The sequence below is a fragment of the Biomphalaria glabrata genome, chromosome 6 (assembly GCF_947242115.1).
Source record: "Biomphalaria glabrata chromosome 6, xgBioGlab47.1, whole genome shotgun sequence".
Classification (NCBI taxonomy): Eukaryota; Metazoa; Mollusca; class Gastropoda; family Planorbidae; genus Biomphalaria; species Biomphalaria glabrata.
The window spans coordinates 2,833,787-2,855,224 of record NC_074716.1 but is presented as its reverse complement, the minus strand read 5'-3'; the positions used below and the strand labels follow the sequence as shown (position 1 = coordinate 2,855,224).

The following is a 21,438-nucleotide window of genomic DNA, read 5'->3' as shown; positions in this document are numbered from 1 at the left end:
GACCTAATCCTTTTTTCCTTTAAGGATTTAATATAGCATTAACAAAGCTAAAAGCAGAACTTTCCCTACGATGAAAGTCAGGAATAGACGAGATTCAGTTTTAAGTAAAAAAAAATCACCTCTTGATGTTAACATTGTAAAACATTGTAGCTGTTTCTCATAAAAAGATAAAACATTAAAATAGGTCAATAATTATTTAACACCTTAGTCTTTACTACCATTCTATAATTTTATAGATTAATATTTTATAACAAAGTATATTAAAAGATATAAACCTATTTTTAAATTTAACTCTTTACCGCCTAAATGACGATACCAACATTGATTTGACCTCATTAAATTAAAAAAAAATTATAATTTTTATAAACTTTATTTTGTGTTGTATAAAAAGAGCATCCGTTGCCCTGTAAATTCTATACCAGTTTAGACATGTTCTGATAACAAACGAAAAAAAAAATTGAAACTTAATCATAACAAGGAAGAGAAATAGTAATGAGCAAAATAAAAAATTCCATCGAAACATGAAAATATTATTAGGGAGAGAAAGAGTTAAAACTAGTTAAATATAAAAAGAAGTTTTTTTTAAAAAGACTTTTCCTCTTTTATGTAGCTGATGACTGTTTTGTAAGAATGAATATTTTACTCTCAAAAAATATTAAAAAAAAGAGACATTTTCTACGTTGCCCCAATTCCTTCTCCCTACAAAAAAAAATTCTCATTAAGTGCATGTATACATTTACTGTGAGAGGGAGTATTTAAAATTCTAATACTAGGCCTATAGATCTAGACTTAAAAAATAGTGCAGAAAAAGTTAGTGAAGGTCTAAAAACTCTCTCTCCTTAATTATTTACCACATTCTGGTGGAATCAACGCTGGTATCGTCAGTTAGGAGAGGAAGAGTTAAACTCTTTCATGCAGAAATATCAAAAGATGTAATCTGTTCAAGATAAAGAATTTCTTGTCCTCCAGCAAATTTAAATTAATATTTTTTATACCGGTACTTTGAAAAATGACAACAGTCAAACAGAGTTCACCCAGTGTGGCCAAATAGCTTGTAATTCTTTTCCCTAAGATATACAACTGTCAAAATTCTAGGAAAATTGTTAAGAGCCATTTTCAAGAAACAACTTCCACCCAAACAGTGCCAATGAAGGTGCAAGCTGAATAGAGGAATTTTAAAAATAAAAAATAAATATATGGAGGTACAATTCTACATTTATCACATTCTCTGTATCAGAGTCTTGCATGCAGATTCAGAGTAACACAAATTCAAGGGTCCAAAACGTTCTTGTAATTAAAATGTATTATTAGTTAGTCTACAGAAGTATACATTGAAATATAAAATAAAACTAAAGCCTACATACATGGCAAAACAAAACTAAACTCTACATATTTTTCAAAAAGTTAAATGTGAATAAAATGTTTACATAACAACAATTTAATTGAAGTTAAATGTGGTGTGTGTGTTTGAATATATATATATATATATATATATATATATATATATATATATATATATATATATATATATATATATATATATATATATATATATATATATATATATATATATATATATATATATAGCCCTAAATCAGAGGCATACACATGTACGAATTGTGGCAAAGTCTGCTGTTCTAGAATTGGCTTGATTAGCCACACCAGATTCTGCCCCGTCTCAAGATTAAGCCAAAACCAGTGACTCACTTGGGCGCATCCATTGCCTTTCGAGACAAAAGGAGCCATATATACATATATATATATATATATATATATCATATATATATAATATACATAGTTTTTTTTACAAAATACATCCATTATCAGATAAGGGATATAGTATACTGAATTTTCTGTAAGAAGGACCTGATAACTGAAGATGTTGAAAATGGGTGGAAGGAAATTAACAAGCATAGAGCATGGGGACAGAGCGCAACAGGATGGAGGCAGCCTTAGACAGGAGAAAGTGAAAGAAAACAGCATCATTGTATGACTCAAGAAAGTGATATTTTTATGCAGCAAAAGTAGTCAAGTCCACCTCTCTAGGAAATGCCGCCAAGTATACAAAAAAAAAATTCTGCCCTGACCAGTAAATACATTGTCTTTTGAGACACATACAAATTGTTGGTACACATAAATACACATTAATCTTAAGACACACTGGCAGTTTTGAACCTGCACAATGACACAGCACTAGGAATGTAGCGGATCATTATCTACGCCTTTCAAACTCTCTGTGTATCCAATCAGAATCTTCGTAAAAATTTGGTTCTCCCAGCTTCAAGGCTGACCTTTTGTAAAAGTAATAATAAAACACAGCGGCTGGAAATAACAGAAGAAATAATTATTATGATAATTGTGATCCAAATGGTTGCAGGTTTGAATTTTTATCCTGCTTAACCTGGAGAGTGCTAGATAAATTTTATGATGAAATCTCGGTCCCCCCCACTACCTCTGTCAATCACCCATCATGCTTCACAAACAAAACACTTACTTCCAGTCTTACTCTCATTCACTCCCGCTGCCTTTAACAATTATAAGCAATTTGAGAATTTACACACACTTTCCAACCCTAACGCTAATTCTAACAAAGTATAATTCTAAAATAATTGGGTATCCGATTAAAAAAAAGAAAATAATAAGATGGGGTTTGTTACAATCACAGTACCGAGTGATGTGAATCTTCAGTAGTGCAAATGTTTTGAATGAAAATGATGTTGGAGAACAACAACAACAAAAAAGATTGATAAGATAAGATAAGGTAAGATAATTTTTATTGGTCTAATCCAGTGATGCCCAAAATACGTCCCGCGGGTCAGATCCAGCCTACCGAAATGTCCGCATAAAAAATAGAAATTCCCCTCCTTCCCCATCCCCCTTAAAATGTTGAAAATGTATCTTTACCTACATTAGGGCCCTCACTTTTTTATCTTCTAATGGATTTGTACCAAGGCATTTAACATTTGTGCATTCATGAAAAAAGAAATAGAATCTACTAGGAGACATGAACAGATCTTTACTTTTGTGTACAACATGATACCATTGCTAGCCAACATGTTTGTGTAAAAAGAAAATTCAAATATATCCCAATAATTCAGAGTAAGTACTAGATCCTCAGGTTTCAGATAAGTTTCAGTTCAATTTCATTATTTAAAAAAAATTCTTTTTCATCATGTGGTTCGCGGTACGATTGACCACCTCAGCGTAGCTATTGTAACTATAATAATATAGAAGCAAATATGAACAACTTTCACACACAAAACACATACACATTCACAACCAGCGCTTTACGAATTAGATTTCTATGACATATTACATTTATTGAACATTTGTGTTCATTTCTTCAAAGTCTAATTAAAAGGCAATTAAAATCAAAGTTATTTTTTAACTTAATGATATTTTGTTACTTTATGTCTTAAGGTCTGGTTCCCAGTGACAAGATGAATAGTAAACTAAAACAAACAAACAAATGTTTCAATAGTAAAAGAGCATTTACCTATCCTTTGAAAAGCAAACAAAACATGATATCCACTGTTATCCCAGATATAATAATTCACTTTACTCCAGCGAAGATTCTGTAGTGGGAAAAAAATGTCACATTTTAAATGTACAGAAAAAAAAATGTAAGAAAATAAAAACAACTAGTGTCATACCTGACCACACGCATCATGGCTAACCAAGAGTATGATCTTATCTTATCTTATATAATACAGACGTTACTTCAAAAAAGAAGATGATTACGTCCTACGCGTCATGCATTTAGTCATGCATATTAACCAATGACTTAAATTCTGCCAAGTCACTGGTTTTCCTGGCTAGCTCAGGCAACCCATTCCATGCTCTAATAGCACTAGGGAAGAAGGAGTATTTGTACAAATTTGTCCTAGCATATGGGACGAGGAATGTGCCTTTATCTTTGTGTCTTTCAGAGTATTTTATTAAACTTTGTTTTTGTATTTGAAGATTATGGTTCAGTGTTTTATGTATGATTGCTACTTTACTTTTAAGCCTTCTGTCCTGAAGGCTTTCTAAATTTAGTGATTTTACTAAAGGTGTTACTCTAGTCAAATGTGAATATTCGTTTGTTATGAATCTCACTGCTCTATTTTGTGTCTGTTCCAATTTAGTTTTATGTTCTTATTTGATTTATAGAAATTTCTTTTAATAAATCCTAATGCTTTGTTTGATTTTTTTGTAGTTTCATCAATATGTGGATTCCATGATAGTTTTTCATTTATTGTAACACCTAGGTATTTTGCGTTTTTAGTCTGTGATACTGGTTTGCCATGAATAAGATAAGTGGAATTAATTTGTTTTAGTTTTTTTGTTACTCTTAACAACTGACATTTTTCTGGGTGGAAAGACATGCTCCAATTTGATTCCCATTTCTGTAATTCATCTAATTCTCTTTGTAAAATATCTGTGTCTTGTGTTGTTTTTATTGTTCTATATATTATGCAATCGTCTGCAAATAATCTGACTTTTGTTCCTGAACTAATGCAATTTGGTAAATCATTTATGTAAATTAAAAATAGTAGTGGACCCAAGACTGTACCTTGAGGTACACCTGAGTTTACTGTTATCGGTGTTGATTTAGAGCCATTTATTATTACAGTTTGTTCTCTCCCTATCAGAAAGTCTTTAATCCACTGATGCAGTGGACCATTAATGCCGAAATATTTTAATTTTTTAAGCAAACTATGGTGGTGAGCTTTGTCAAAAGCCTTAGAAAAATCTAGTAAGATAGCATCTATTTGTTCACTATTATCTAAACCTTTTGAAAAATCATCAATTAGTCCTATTAGTTGTGTTTCACATGATCTATATTTCCTAAAGCCATGTTGGTATGGTGTGAGGACATTATGTTTGTCTAAGTGGTTTATGATGTTGCTACATATTATGTGTTCTAGGATTTTACATGTGATGCTGGTAAGTGATACTGGTCTGTAGTTCCCTGGGTCAGATTTTTCTCCTTTTTTAAATAGGGGGGTGACATTAGCTTCTTTCCAGTCCTTTGGTACTCTGCCCTGAGCAGGATATTAGGCCACATTGTGCATGTGTAAGAAAAAAAACTTGTTTATATCAGACTAGTTTTTTGGAAGACCTTGAAAAGATACTGATAAGATGATTTAGAAAGACTTAGAAAGATAGGTTTGCAGAAAAGGGTTGATAATTGTGTAACAATCTAGAAAAGTTTTTTTTATAAAAGACTATATTTAATGAGCAAAGGAAACCTATCGGGGTCATTGATCAGTAGTCATTGTTCAAAAGTCATTATTTTATGTTATTGATCAGTAGTCATTGTTCAATAGTCATTATTCTATGTTATTGATCAGTAGTCATTGTTCAATAGTCATTATTCAATAGTCATTATTCTATGATATTGATCAGTAGTCATTGTTCAATAGTCATTGTTCTATGTTATTGATCAGTAGTCATTTATCAGTAGTCATTATTCTTTGATATTGATCAGTAATCATTGTTCAATAGTCATAATTCTATGTCATTGATCAGTAGTCATTGTTCAGTAGTCATTATTCTATGATATTGATCAGAAGTCATTGTTCAATAGTCATTATTCTATGTCATTGATCAGTAGTCATTGTTCAGTAGTCATTATTCTATGATATTGATCAGTAATCATTGTTCAGTAGTCATAATTCTATTGATATTGGTCAGAAATCATTATTCACTAGTCATTATTCTATGCTCTTTAGTTATTGATCGTCAGTATCTTTACTGACACAACAATGATATTATATGTCAGTAGTTATTAATCTATTAGTACAACTGATTTATTTTTTATATGAATTTGTTCAGTGCTGGATTACTTGTTTTATTGAATTAAGCTTGAAGATATATTAAAACTTAAGGAAAATATACTCTACATTGCATTTCTTCAGTGTGTTTAAATAATTATACACACATATGTCATATGTCACCTAATGGAAACATGGCTCTCCAAAACAAATTGAGAATACTTGTACTGAGAGAATTCCTAAGAAATTCATAAAATTGAGATATTTAATCCTAGCTTTGGAAAAACACAGTGCATAATTTAATTGCAAACTATTCCACTGTTGAAAAATAAATATAGCATTTATTGTTTCATAGCTATGCCACTTTGAACAAGACATAGTGAACTTTGGCACAGATAAATATAAACCACCAATAAAAAAAACAAATATATGTTTACTACCAAATATTTTCAGGTATATGATAAGAATATATATTTTTTTCGTTTTAATAAGTATAACTGCCCAAAAACTAGTATCTATTTCAACTTTCAAAAATGGTTACCATAGTCCAGACATGTAGCGCCACACACAGAGCAAAATAAATAAACGTCACAATGATAGGAACTTTGAACTTTGACACCAGGATGTTCACCAGCCCAGCTTGAAATATGAAGGTGGAGAAAAACAGTAAAAATATGATGATGACGGCAAAGATGAGACAAAAATCTTGAATCCTGCGGAGATATTGAAAGATTGTTAAAAAACATTTCAAAAGGGATCTTACTAACTATATATACCTTTCTTGACTATTATTAAAATAACTTAAATATCCCTTTCAGACCTTAATATCTATAGCACTGAATAGCAGATCTTTAACAAAGGTGTCATGTAGCCATCACAACAACCAACTGCCTCTACTTTCCGTATTAATGTCAGGTAGCCAATAGAGTTTGGTGGACTACAGGGTATACTAAAAATCCTAAATCTCAGTCTTAACTGAGATTCAAAGCTATGACCCTTTGGTTCAGAAGCTAAACATTTTAAAATCAGCCACAACACTCCCTAGACTATTAAATGATAGTATAATAGCTTGTAGAAATTCCCATTTACTATTAAGGAATATCTTACTTTACATTAGTTTAGAAATGCCAGGGTAACCTAGAATTTTAGATGTTATCTAGATCTTTGTCTTTTTGTTTTTCATAATGATTAACTTTTAATACTTACACATATAAAACAAGAAGGATTACATTTTGAAATCGTAGTAACTCTGTAAAAGAATTCATAAAAATGTCAATGATTAAAAGTAAGTACTGTAGAAGCAGAATTGGCCTGTATCTCCCAACAAGCATCATTTTTAAAACCGCAGGACTGGAGCTAAAAATAGTTGAAAATTACTTTTAAAAGTGCTACACAAACAGATGCACGAATAGATGTTTTAAGTTTGAAGGTAACTGTTAATCAAATCATGTTAATGCATGATTAACACACTTTTTCACAGTGACAGTGAGTTAATAATTTTAATATTAAAAACTCTATTATTATTATTGTCTTTCGTTGGCCTTATTTTCGATCTCAGATTTTATTCGAATAATTGTAATGTAATAAGCTTGTGTGGACATTTGTATCATGTTCATCTTAGTTTCAAATCTGTTAACGTGTTTCCAAATTTTACTTTGCATTTTATTTAGGATTGCATTCTTTGTCAAACGCCTTGGGCAAATCTATGATTTTTAAACAGGAAACTTCCCGTCGCCATAATGTTTACTATCGATACGTAGTCTAGTCTCGTTGATCGTTATCTTATTGTTTCCGTCTAAAATCTACTATCTCTTTATTTTACTTATTTTAGATCTGTATCTATTTTGATCTCTCAATAACAAAATTCTTCGCGTTTTTAAATAGCGATAAACGTAAAATATTTTTTTTGTCAGATTATAATTATTCATAATCATGATTAGAATTTCATGTAGTAACGAGTGTCACGTGATTATCTGTTTATTTCTCGGACGTATCCGACTGCCATTGACTGCTTTCACTTTGTAAAAGCGCGAATCGTTAGAAACAATACGAAGGATTATCATTAGTCTAGTAACAAACTTAGATTATCTGTAAACTTCGAGACTAGATCTAGAGTGTAGATCTAAATCTAGATTCTACTTCTAGATTTCTAGATCTATACCACTTGCAGATCCTGGACCGGTTATCTCACAATTCACATTTCTTGGTGAGCTAGATTTAAAGTGTTTAAAAGTCTACTCATTCTAGATAGATCTAGATCTACTCTAGATACTAGATCTAGATCTAAGTAATATCATCTAAGTAGATTTATTTTATTAGAACCCCAGACGCCCCAGTCGCAGTGCAAAACCCTTTGGCCTTGGCTTTAGGGTTAGCCTTTCCTTTACCCTACTTTTAAGTATTTTAACTTTGTACTTTATGATATTGATACCAATTTAACAATTAGATTCTAAAGACTCTATCTCTAGATCTATCATTATCAATTATGATCAGATATATAATGGCCATGGCCCTGGGCAATATCATGAATATCATATGATATGCCTCATATGGGATATGGCTTTAGTAGATGATAGTAGATATAGTTAGTTTATTAAACTGGGCTTTATTTTTATTATTTTTACCATCTGAGTGTTTCTTCAGACAGAACTGGTGACAAATAAACACTTAGACTTGAGTAGTTTATGTTTATGCCATTTATGCTATTCGGACACCTATAGACATAGAGACTTATAATAGAGAGAGTATATAGATGTCTAGAATTAATATAGATCTAGTCTAGGCCAAAATTTCTAAGTTTGATTTTGACACTGACAGCGCATTCATTATTCGACAATGGTTCGACATAAGCAAATGAAGAATGAAGTATCAAAATCTTCTTTACTTTAATTTAAGGCTTAAGTGCCTAAGGAGAATAAGTAATTAAGCCTGAATAAGGATGACCACTTAGATAAATTGTACCCCTTTCTAACCTATATTTGTTATAATTATATTTAAGCAATTTAAGGTCAAGCTTAGAGCTTAGTCAAAGAGGCCATGTGTTTTCATTTAATTCAGACAAATTTGACCCACATCATTTGATTCCGGACACCATAACATTTATTTCAGACAGTCTCTATATTTAGGAATCAATAAACTCACAGATTTTAATTCTATATTAACATTTTAACTAAATTTTAAGATCCCCAGGCATAGCCCCTCACATGAAATCATTAAGATGTTTTCAAATTATGCATAAATACCAACACAAAAAATAAAAATATGAACACACTTATTCTACCAAAATTAGGTCACTGGGATAGTGACTTTCACAATGACTTTTAGACTTATTTTATGTTTGCATGATTAGATATGTGTTGAATGTTTAAAGTGTTTTTTGTTTTTTCATTTAATAAATTTCTAATTCACATATATATATATATGATTTATGATCTTTTGTAGTATAGTATTATAGTACAGGTTAGGATAGCCTTTCTTGCCTAAACAGTTGAATCCTCTCTATTCTCTCTCTATAAATTCTAGATCTATAGATCTAACTAGTAGGTCTAGATCTAGGCATTTAACTTCATTCAATGTACCAAGCTCACTCCAAACATTTGCCCATTTATTCTCTATAAAAAACAACAAACAAACAAATATAATATATAAGATCATTAACATTGATGTCCAAAACTGGCTGTCTGCAATAAATTTTGATAATAAAATCGTAATTTAATTCAAACACCCTATTATTTTTTTTTTTTATAGAATCAAACAACTGTCATGGAATCCCCATATTGATGAAGCTATAAAAAAATCAAAGCATTAGGATTTATTAAAAGAAATTTCTATAAATCAAATAAGAACATAAAACTAAAATGTTATTTAACCTTGGTTAGGCCAATAATAGAATATGCATCCTCTGTTTGTAAGAATCACAAACACAAATCACAGACACAAAATAGAGCTGTGAGATTCATAACAAACGAATATATTCACATTTGACTAGAGTAACACTTTTAGTAAAATCACTAAATTTATAAAGCCTTCAGGAGAGAAGACTCAAAAGTAAAGTAGCAATTATATATATACATAAAACACTGAACCATAATCTTCAAATACAAAAGCAAAATTTAATAAAATACTCAGAAAGATACAATGATAAAGGCACATTCCTCATCCCATATGCTAAGACAAATTTGTACAAATACTCCTTCTTCCCTAGTGCTATTAGAGCATGGAATGGGTTGTCTGAGCTAGCCAGGAAAACCAGTGACTTAGCAGAATTTAAGTCATTGGTTAATATGCATGACTGAATGCATGATGCGTAGGACATAATCATCTTCTTTTTTGAAGTAACGTCTGTATTATATTTAAAGATAAGATAAGACTTGGCTTATGAATAAAATAAAACAGCTCCAAAAACAGAATAAATTGCCGGGCTCATTAGCATAGACTTAGCCAAAGAAAAAATATAGTCTTAACCCTAGGTAGAGGTAAAGTCATCTGGGTAACACAGGAAAAAACAACCACCTGACGTAGACACTTGAAATTCTTTTTTCTTAAATAAAAAGACAACTAAATGGAAAGAAATTGGGTCAGAATCATTGGAAAATGGACAAGCACATTGTACAGCACGCTAGTTTCATATTAAATATCATAATAAAGATTTAATGACCACAAAAACAGCGAGTGTCAGAATTCATGTAATGTCTGGATTAAATAAACTAATCTAGATCTAGGTATTGGTTCACTAAAAAGTCTATATAACTCAAAAACATCTAATTTAAATGTCACAATTTTCTTTTCATTGCACTTACAAATTATGGTTTGTATAAATTGTGATATTTTGAGCTTGAAAGGTGCATAGTGGAATTTTAAAATTGTAGAAAATGTGTGAAATAGTGCACAAAATGGCATCTTTTGATATAACATGGAACACCTGGGCCTGGCTTAGGTTGAACTAGTTGAAGAATTATTCTTCTAAAAGCAAGGATTATTGAACAGACATTTTGTTGAAATAGGTTAACAACATCATGTTATTGTTATATATATCTTTTTATTTTATATTACTTAGATGTCGCAGTAAAAAAATGTCGCAAGTGCATCAAATGGTATCCCACTAAACTTGGAATTTTAAACCTTTATCCATTGTAAACAAAGTTTATGGAAACTGCTCCCAATAGTGTTTCTGTTACTAAAAGCATCAATGATTAATTTACTACTTACTACTACTTAATCCTGTGCACTCCCAGGGGAGCATAGGGCCGAAACCACACCTCTCCACCGAACTCGGTTTTGAGCAGCTTTCTTCATCTGCTCCCATGTCATTCCAGTACCCTCAGCTTCACTGATGACTGACCTCTTCCAGGTTTGCTTGGGTCTGCCCACTTTCCTCTTTCCTTGTGGGTTCTAGTCAAGTGCCTGCCTTTCAACATTGGTAGCTGGTTTTCGCAGGGTGTGTCCTATCCAGCTCCATTTTCGTATTGTGATGTCTTGGGCTATGGACTTTTGTTCAGTTCTCTCCCACAAATCGATAGTAGTTATCTTTTCTTGCCACCTAATTCCTAATATCCGGCGTAGGCATCTGTTAACAAAGGTCTGGAGCTTTTCCATTTGTTTTAGTGACTCTCCAAGTTTCTGAACCATATAGAAGGACAGACTTAACGTTTGTATTATAGATTCGTATCTTGTTGTGTAGAGATAATGCCTTAGAGCGCCAGATAGTTTGAAGAGTTGAAAAGGCAAACCTAGCTTTATTGATCCGAATTAGTATATCGCCATCAGCTCCGCCATCTTTACTAACTCTACTTCCCAGAAATGTGAAGTGGTCGTATCAAGGATATTCTCTCTCTGTAGCATGATTGGGTTCTCTTGTCTGATGTTGATCCTCATAACATCAGTTTTCTTTTTGTTGATTAGAAGTTCAGTCTTTTTCACTATTTCTGAGAGTCTGGGCATTTTGTTGTGTATGGGAGAGGAGGCAGATGTCATCGACGAAATCCAGGTCCTCTAAATGTTGTGTTAGTGTCCATTGTATGCCGCTTTTATTATCTAAGACTGTCTGTCTCATGACCCAATCGATCACCAGCAAAAATATCAAGGGCGAAAGCATACATCCCTGTCTTACTCCCGTTTTTACTTGAAAGGGGTTGGTCAGCTTACCATTGTGTGTTACTTGGCATGATGAGTCATCATATAACTGTTTAATGATGTTGATGAATTTTGTTGGAATTCCGTAGTAATTCATCAGTCTCCAGATTACATCTCTGTCAATACTGTCGAAAGCTTTCTCAAAATCAACAAAGGTCATGTACAGAGGAGATTGCCACTCGATAGATTGTTCTATGATAATACGTAGTGTAGCAATGTGGTCAGTGCATGATTTCTCTTTACGGAATCCAGCCTGTTCTGGTCTTAGTCTTTTGTCTAGGGCATCTTTTCTAAGGCGTTCCAATATTATCCTAGTTAAGACCTTGCTGAGGGTTGACAGTAACATGATTCCTCGCCAGTTGTTGCATTGAGTGAGGTCACCTTTTTGGGTAATTTAATTAGGTAGCCCAGTTTCCAGATTTCAGGGACCTTTTCTTGCTCCCAAATTTTGCATAGCAGTGGATGCAGCATTTCAGCTGATATTTTGGGGTCTGCTTTTAAAGCCTCTACTGGTATACCATCTGGGCCTCGCTCCTTTCCCTTTTTTGCATTCTTGTTGGCCTTGATGATCTCCCCTTTAGTAGGAGGTCCTGTGTTAACATCTATTTCTTCTGTTGTTGGGGGAATGTCCGGAATCGATTCAGGAGGATGTTGGTTCAAAATTTCCTGAAAGTGTTCGGCCCATCTATCCTTCTGTCCAACATCACTGGTGATGATTTTTCCTTGTTTGTCTTTCACTGGCTTGTTGGTTTTGGTATTTCTTCCTGCTAAGGTTCTTGTTATGTCGTACAACCTTTTCATGTCTCTTTGTTCTGCTGCCTTTTCTGCATCGACTGTCATTTCATGAAGGAAGCGTTTTTTGTCATCTCTTGCATTCTTTCTTACAGACTTGTTTACTGCACCATACTGGGTTCTAAGATAAGCTTTTTGTTCTTCATTCTGGCATTGGTTTATCTTTTCTTTTAGCTCTTTCCGTTCCTGGATTTTGGCCCATGTCTCTGCAGACAACCATTGCTTGTGTTGTTTCGTTTTCCTGCCTAGGACGTCTGTACATGTGCTTTTCCATATCTCTTGGAGAGTGAGGCAGTGTTGCTCAAGGGTTTCATCTGTTACTAGTCCAGCAAGTACTTCAAATTTATTTTTAACCTCACAATTAAAGAGTACCTTTTTTTCTTCACTCTTTAAGTACTGAGTGTTGATTTTGTAGTGTGGTCTGTCTGAAAAATCCTTAAAGGATTTAAGTTTGATCCTCGCTGTTGCTATTAGCAGATGATGATCAGAAGCTACATCTGCTCCTCGTCTCACCCTAACATCAAGGAGACTTCTCCTCCATTTCCGAGATATTGCAAAATGGTCAATTTGGTTTTCCGTTTTACCATCTGGGGAAGTCCATGTTTTCTTGTGTATAGTTTTGTGTGGAAAGATGGTTACTCCTATGATAAGATCGTTGAATGCGCAGAAATCAGCAAATAAGTCCCCCTTTTCATTGCATGTGCCATGTTTACCCATGTAGAGCTCCTTTCCAGCATTGTTTGTACCTACTTTTGCATTCATGTCACCCATAATAAGCTTGTTATCATTTTTAGGTGTTTTCTCTAGTAGTGATTGTAGAGCATTATAAAATTCTTCTTTCTCTTCTTCTGGTGCTGCATTTGTTGGTGCATAGCACTGGATGATGGTTGTTTTCCTTCCTTTTGCATTAAACCTGGCTGACATTAGTCTTGAGGAAACTGGCTCCCATCCCAACAAAGCCTTTGATGCCTCTCTTGACAGTAGAAGTGCTAGTCCGTGAGTGTGATCGTGGTCTAGATCTTCATGTCCAGAATATATAATGCTCTCTCCAGTTGTCAGATTGCTTAGACCACTTCCATTCCATCGTGTTTCACTGAGGCCTAAAACCTTGATTCTGTACTTTCTCATTTCGCTTGCCACTTCGACGTTTATTCTGCCGCTATCATACAGGATTCTGATGTTCCAGGTCCCGATCCTGGTTGAGGTCTTGGTCGTCAGAAGGTTTGTCGGTGTGCTAGCTTCCAGAGGGCTTTCACTAGTACACGTCTTAGACTCTTCCACAAAGGAACCTTCCTGGCCAAGTTCTAGTTGGTTTGGTGTATTTCCGGTTAATGAATTAATGAATAATATACAGTGTTAATTTTTTTTTTTTTTAAACTGTAAAAAATTTATATATAAATCAAATATATATGATTCATAAAGATATAGAAATCATATATATATATATATATATATGATTCATAAAGATAAATTATTAAATACAAGAATTCTTGATCTATCAGTTTTGATCTATCAGCTTAATTATCTTTTAAACTAATTTTAAAGCAACTATATATAATATAGAATCTAGTAATCTAGTCTAATGAAGTTACATTCACTAGTCATTCACATTTTTTTCTTGACAGCTGTGTCATCAATGTAATCTACTAATATGAGTGAGTTTAAAATTCATCATCATATCAGTGAGCTTATGACTTTACTTGGGTATGTATTTCCACTTTTTTCTAATCAATAAATTCTTTAAAAGGGCTAAAAAAAAAGTTTTCATTTTTTTATTTCAATTGATAACATGCTATAAAATTTTTATTTTTTTCCAGCGTTAAGTCGTCTCATCCTATTGGGCCAGAGCTATATGCAGAAAAGTTACTTAAATGTCGGACACCATATATTACAACACAGGTAGAGCCTCTATTGCTAATTGTTATTTTATAATTCATGTTGATGTTTCTTACATCTTTGAGATATAATAGTATAAATGTTTTTAACATGTTACTCTTTTTTTAATCTGTCAGATGTAATTGTATAAATATTGACCCTCTCCCCAGATGTCATCAAGTAATGCCAAATGGCAGATTGCCAAATCTACAGAGACGCCAATTGAGTTCTCAACTTTGTATGATGAGTTGAAAGGAAAAAAGTAAGTTGCAACTTTATTTCATCAAATAACGTATCAGTCTTCTTTAAGAAATCTATATAGACTGGGCATTTTTTTTTTTTTTTTGGTTGTAACTAAAGTGACTGCGACTAGATGCCTCCGGTGGTGCTTTAGTTAAACTATAAGAGGCTGTGGGCTTGCAGAACAAAGTTTTCAGGAGAAGTTTGCTTCGTTAAATTACATCAGCTATGTATAGAGGTGCTTCACAGTGCGTTGAGCATGTGTTCTCGTTTGACATATTAAGTTGCAAGACTCAACTAACATTTGGTTTGCTTGGGGCTGGGTAAAGATCATTACCCATGAAGCCATTTATATTTCCATATCTTCTGTCTGGACATGTGATATTTTATTCACTTTATTAGGAGTTGAAATCTTACTATCAAGATCCCTCTGAGTGCATGTGTGGTATTATCACCCCACAGAGTGCTTGAGGCAGGTTTACCTCTATCTAAACTCTTTATCTCTGTAATTATTTTCCACTTTCTGACACACGTTTCACATTTGTACATTCTACCCTGTTATGATTAAACTTCAATAACATTCTTTCTTCTTCATCATTCTCATTGTTATGTTGGAGTGTTCATATGACTATTCCAATACATGAGGTGAACTGCGCAGTGGTTTCCAAATCAGGGAGCTCTCCATATAGTTTTCTTTCTATTGGGGTGATTTGAGGCCAATGTCTTATACGGGCCTCTTGGTAAAGAGAGCAGTTTTGGAGGACGTGGTCGGCATTTTCTGGTGATACTCCACATAGGCAGATTTCACTGGTTCCAATTTTGAGCTTCCGGTGCATGTGTTGTCGCATTCTGTTGTGTTCGGTCCTGAGTCGAATGATTAGACGTTGGTCTTGTCGGGATAGCTTATAGTAAGCAACATCTTTTTTGTGATTTGGATGGGAGCTCGTCCATTTCTCATTTATTTTATCTACAATTAATTTCTCCATTTCTTCTGGATAGAGTGCAGAGTTTACTTGTGAGTTTGTTCTCCCACTCTTGGCGAGTGTGTCAGCCTTCTCATTTCCTGCTAGTTGTATATGAGCTGGTATCCATTGAATAACAGTTTTTTTTTTGCTGTTGTTGTTGAGCTTCAATAACATTTTTGTTGGTTTTTAGAAATCGTTACTTTTGGTATAGAATTATAGAAGAATGCAAGCTCTTTTAATATAACAAAAATTCAAGTTTATAAAGCCAAAAATATATTTAATTTAACGGGGTCAAATCAACGATGGTATCATTAAATAGGAGAAAAAGAGCTAAATGTTATGCTATTCAAGAATTACTTTCCGTCTTTTATGGAGATTTTAAATATACTCAGTCAACTTGTAATTAAAATATTATTTTTTTTAACGTTATTGCAAATAAATCATGTAGTGTTTTATTTTTTTTTGTTTCAGTGTGAGAGACTTAGATCCGCTGGTATTTCTTCTTTCAAAACTTCATGAGGAAGAGGAGGTAATTCCATTTCTGCAAAATATCTGAGCTCTCCATTGCGTTAAAATTAGAATTAGAGGCATTTACAAAGTTAATGTGTGCTTTAAAAAAAGATTTTGTTCTCATGCTCAGACCAAGCAGTTCCTGGCCACCAATGCCCTGGAGAAACTGGAGAAAACAGGAATGACCTCTTTGCCCCACAGTAAGGTCACTTCACAATTACCTGCTCCTGGAACAAAAATGACAGAGGAAGAGTTGTCGGAGGTCAGTTGAAAAAATCAAGAAAAATTTAGTATTGATCTGACTGAGGTAGATGAACAATTATGTTATTGTATTGATCTGACTGAGGTAGATGAACAGTTATGTTATTGTATTGATCTGCCTAAGGTAGATTTTTGTTTAGTTTTCTTATATTGCTAAGTCTCTTAGGATATTTAGTGTTAAAAAGCATATATATTCTTATTAGGGTACCCCAGGGATTATTCTTCTTCAATCTTGACTTGGCAATAGGAACTTGTGTCACATGTTTGATGTCTTTTTTTAGGTTTGACCATTTTGAATATTAACTTTGGCTCTGTACCAAATACTTTGATAAGTTTCTTATATCACCTCCATTTGACAGATTAAAGATATATTACTGAAACAAGCTGTTGTAGTAGAGACCCCACCGGCAGACTTCCTGGTGAAAGTTGTTAGAGAGAAACCTTTGACTAGAAATAGTAAGTTAACTTTGTAATAAAAGAAATAGCCAGACTTACTTTTTCAGCATAGGTTTGCAAAGATAGTTTTAGTTATGATTCCACCCGATGGCTTTGTCTGTATTCATTGTGACAAAATATGTAGGTCCTTGCTGGGTCTGCATAGCCTTATGCTATACTGCACACTTTCTAAATGTTCAAACTTGAAGACATTTTAATTAATTATTGATTGTACTCTTTATCCTAAAGTAGAAAGCTTTTGTGGGCATAAAAGGGTATTTCAGACCTGCCTACCGTTACGCAAAATGCGTATTCGTTACGCAAAATCTCCCAAAAATGACCGTCATTACTCAAATACGCATTTAACCCGTCGCGTTACGCATTTCGTATCCTTTTTTTTTTCTCCTCTCTAGACTAGCTTACAAGCGGTCACGGAGGTCACGCTAAGCCGTCCTGTTGGGGAGGGGGGTAACAGGAAAGGTGGGGGAACACATTGTGTCCAGATCTATACGTTGATTGGTTCTTAAAAGCAATTAGATTTAGTCTAGAAATGAAGAACGCGAGAGTGAGGGAGTGGCGGGTTGGTACCAGGTTGGTACTGTCAGTTAGCTGATACACCAACTTGACTTTTTTTTTTGTAAGTTCATTAGTAGAAATTAATTAATCTCTGATTCATTTGTATAGAAAAAAATATCGAAGTGCTATCGATTCAAAACACATTGAGTGACATTGTAGATATCTAATCTAGATCTAGAATCTAGATAACTTGTTATACAGGAATAGATCTAGCTAGAGTCTAGCTAGTCATTACGTTCGTTATCATTGTTATGTCATGATTCTCTACATTGCTCTACAATCTAGATCCAATTTAGTTGTAATATGATTTAGATTGACTAGATCTAGATCGATAACATCTACTACCATCTAGTCTAGATCTAGACTAGATTCTTAGTCTTAGTATAGAATAGATCAAGGATGAAGGTAGGCCTACGAAAGTTTGGAGTAGACCTACGTTTGTAGCGGATCCACGGCATCGGTAACACTTTTGAGCCCAGATCTAGAGTAGATTATATTTATTATAATAATTATATAGAGTCTAGACATAGATCCAGATCTAGTCTAGAAATCATCTCTATTGTCGTATTGATCTAGATTTAGATTGTAGATCTAATCATGACATCTAGATCTAATATTAAATATATATATATATATGACAAAATAGTGGATCGCGTAAGTGTTACGCATTCTGGTGCCAAAATATGCATTTTGACCATTACCGTTACGCATTTGGACTTTTTTTGGTAGGCAGGTCTGGTATTTATCTATATATTCCTCTCTTAATATTTGTCGAAGGAAGAGATTTAAAGTCGTTGAATCGTTGATCTTGTTACTTCCAGCTAACATTCCCCAGCAACCAGACTGGGTCTTTAAACGACCTTATCTCACGCTGGACTTTGTTACAGACTCTGACTTTCCTCAGGAGGTAAGTGCCAAATTTAATGTGATGTGTAGACCTGTTAGGCAGCTGAGGGTCAAAAATTAAACGTGACAAAGGTTGGCATAGTTTGTACTGTTAGGCTGACCACTGGCTTGAATATGACTGGCTATCATGTCTTTCTATGTTTCACTAGCTGATTTTGTCTTTCAGAATGTAGAGAGCCTGAAGAACAAGTCGCCATTTTACCAGGAGCATGCAGTGTTAGAAGATTTACTGCTATGTATGAGGGTAAGGCTGTCCTGCTCTCTATGTACATACGTGTAAATATTTATCAGTAAATCAGCGTCTGTTTTATTTGTAAGAGTTAAAAACACTTGAGATTTTAGAGTGTTTGGTTGTGAATTTAAAAGGGTTAGGACTCCTAAAAAGGTTCTGATTTCATTCATTCTGGCTACAAATGAGGAGATTAATAGATAGATTAAAGATTATGTTTATACACTCGTTAACTGTGGGCCACAGAAATAGATGACCTTTTGACCCGCAATGTCTGAAAGGGGAACTTTACGTTACTTAGTTGTTATGTTATTTGAAATGATACATTTTAAAAATATGTTTGATTTGTATAGGGAATTGAAGGCAAATATATACTTCCAAGACCGCTGAAAGAAACATATGCTGTTAGAGAATTTCTGATTGACCAGAGTATGGGTGAGTCATTTAAAATGCTCCTTGGAAGTCTAACAAGCAATAGAAAAATTAATACTTTCTAAAAACTAAGCTCATTCTAATGCCCAAAATACGGCCCGCGGGCCACATCAGGACCGCGAGGTAATTTTATCCGGCCCGCCAAAACGTCAGCTCAAAGTGTAGAAAATTCCTCTCCACATAAAAGATGAGGGTTGAAAAAAAAAATCTTTCCCTAAGTTAGGATAAATGGATTTATACTGATAATAAGCCAACATATCTGCTCTCTAAAGAAAGAGTGGCTCTTTTGAAAGAACATAAATCAACTCTTAAATTAATGTAACTACCAGATTCATGGATTTCTAATAAAAATGGTTCATTGTCTATTTCCTTTTTATAAAAAACTTTTTTGTTGATGTGGCCCGCGACATGAGTGTCGGAAATTAAAATGGCCCGCCGGCCGAAAAAGGTTGAGCATCACTGTTCTAAGGGAAGGAACCACCAATTACTACAATGTATATGAAAATTGCTGTTTTTTCTCTCTTTCTGCTATATAAAACAAAAGTTAATTAATTATTACTAAATGGTTAATTAATTGGTTAAGTTTTGGACAGACAGAGTTGATATAAGCATTGTTAACATAGTAATAACACATTCAATATTTGGTGTTCCTACATTGTTAATAGTGTTGTATAATTTTAGTCTAATGGTCTCAAGTATTTTTTTGTAATTAAACATTAGTTACTTGTAAAAATTAGAGCCATGTTTGTTTAGATTAGTAGTGACATATACCTTTTGCTTGTTGTCTAGATGTCAGTGTCAAAGAGTTAGTGAATGGAATCTTGCCTCTATGTTCTAATTATTCCACTGTGGTCTTGTTTATAAAAGGTGAGTTGTTTCCCTTTAGTTGACTTGTCTATTTTTTAGACTTTCCTTAACCATTTCACCACTAAGCAGTTGTAAGAAACTATCTACCCCATCCCTAAGAGAAGGGATATAACTCTGTATCAGCTATTTTAAAAAATCAATTTTTTTTACTAAATTCACAGAAAAAACTAACAAAACCTAACAAAAACCTTCTTTTGATAATAGAAAAATAGACCTAGGGTTAAGTATCATGTTTGAAGTCATAAATAGGCCCACAGAGCTCAAAAACATTAAAATATCATGTCAGATTTTGTTGCCTTCCATTCTGCCGTTTGACTAGATCTAACATATTCAATACTGGATCTAGCATCAATTTTTTTATTTATTTTCACTACTTTTGGTCTTAAATTGTTCTAAATCACTTACCCCAATCATTATATCCTTATTCTACAGCTTAAACATTAATATTCCCATTAAAATCTTATTCTATTAGAGCCTAAACATAAGCCTAAATTAGTGATGGGAACTAAACTAAATTTTTTTAGTTAAACTAAAATTAAGTTTGAACTAAAAAAAAAGTAATTAAACTTTTAGTTAATCACAAATTGAAAAAATTAGTTAAACTAAACTAAGAAACTTTAGTTAAACTTTTACTAACTATTTTGACCTTTTTTAAGGACAAAACTGCCAAACATGAAAAATATAAAGCACAACCAATCTCTTTAGCAAAATGTAATGAACATTTATTTGTGCACATGAAAAAAGATTTAAATGTCTTTATGGGATAGATGTAGATCTTAATAGAATCACTACAATGATACTATTATAGAAAGAAATTAGAAGCGATTGTCCAAGTTCTAATATAAGTTACCTTTAGAAGTAATGATAAAACTAAATGTTGATTCTCTAACTAACTCTAGATTCTAGAATATTCTGGATCTAATATCTTCTACAAACGAAATGATCAGAAATATAATCTGTATCTAGAATTAGATCTAGCTACTAGACCTATAGATCAAATAATTAATATTTTAATCTAAAAATATTCTAAGAAATACTAGTTACTACTACTACTAGATCTAAAATCTAGATAGAGTCTACTCTAGTAGATATCTTAGTAACTCTAGATCTAGAGATTTTAGATTATTATAATTATGATTATAACTAGATATTATATGGGTATTTAGATCTATATACTCCAGTAGTAGTAGATAATACTAGATCTAGATCTAATATTAAATAGATCTAGATAGTAGATATAAGTATAATTATAATAGAAGTAGATGTAGATCTAGTCTAGATTTAGTTAATTTAGTATCAAATCTAGTAAAGTGACAACTATTATTAGTATTATAGTCATTATAGATCTATCATCTATGCATCTTAGGTCTTAGTATAAATATAATAAGTAATCTAGATATATCTAATTTGGGACCCCTCAACTCAAGAAAACATTAAGAAACTGGAAGAGACACAAAAT

General features: G+C 33.0%; 3 protein-coding genes across 3 annotated transcripts in view; 1 reads left to right on the top strand and 2 right to left on the bottom strand.

Moving 5' to 3' along the window:
- Window positions 1-1,765: 1,765 nt before the first annotated feature.
- On the bottom strand, window positions 1,766-7,548 carry LOC106062915 (transmembrane protein 138-like). Its single transcript, XM_056033479.1, has 4 exons — window positions 6,966-7,548; window positions 6,301-6,472; window positions 3,497-3,575; window positions 1,766-2,322 (listed from the first exon to the last, which is right to left on the bottom strand). Exons 1-4 carry the CDS (start codon window positions 7,091-7,093, stop codon window positions 2,213-2,215), a joined length of 489 nt encoding a protein of 162 aa, XP_055889454.1. The 5' UTR covers window positions 7,094-7,548; the 3' UTR covers window positions 1,766-2,212.
- Window positions 7,549-7,734: 186 nt separating this feature from the next.
- Window positions 7,735-21,438, top strand: part of LOC106051471 (gamma-tubulin complex component 2-like) — a 26,908-nt gene continuing 13,204 nt past the window's right edge. The window contains exons 1-11 of the mRNA XM_056033478.1: window positions 7,735-7,965; window positions 14,309-14,387; window positions 14,501-14,582; window positions 14,729-14,820; window positions 16,235-16,292; window positions 16,404-16,535; window positions 16,894-16,990; window positions 18,367-18,452; window positions 18,618-18,695; window positions 19,034-19,115; window positions 19,902-19,979. Coding sequence (XP_055889453.1) covers window positions 14,335-14,387; window positions 14,501-14,582; window positions 14,729-14,820; window positions 16,235-16,292; window positions 16,404-16,535; window positions 16,894-16,990; window positions 18,367-18,452; window positions 18,618-18,695; window positions 19,034-19,115; window positions 19,902-19,979 — 838 coding nt within the window. The 5' untranslated portion in view covers window positions 7,735-7,965; window positions 14,309-14,334. The remainder of the gene's footprint in view (window positions 7,966-14,308; window positions 14,388-14,500; window positions 14,583-14,728; window positions 14,821-16,234; window positions 16,293-16,403; window positions 16,536-16,893; window positions 16,991-18,366; window positions 18,453-18,617; window positions 18,696-19,033; window positions 19,116-19,901; window positions 19,980-21,438) is intronic.
- LOC129926657 (uncharacterized) lies at window positions 12,207-13,811 on the bottom strand. The gene has a single exon (XM_056032091.1). The coding sequence runs from the start codon at window positions 13,809-13,811 to the stop codon at window positions 12,207-12,209; it is 1,605 nt and encodes a 534-aa protein (XP_055888066.1).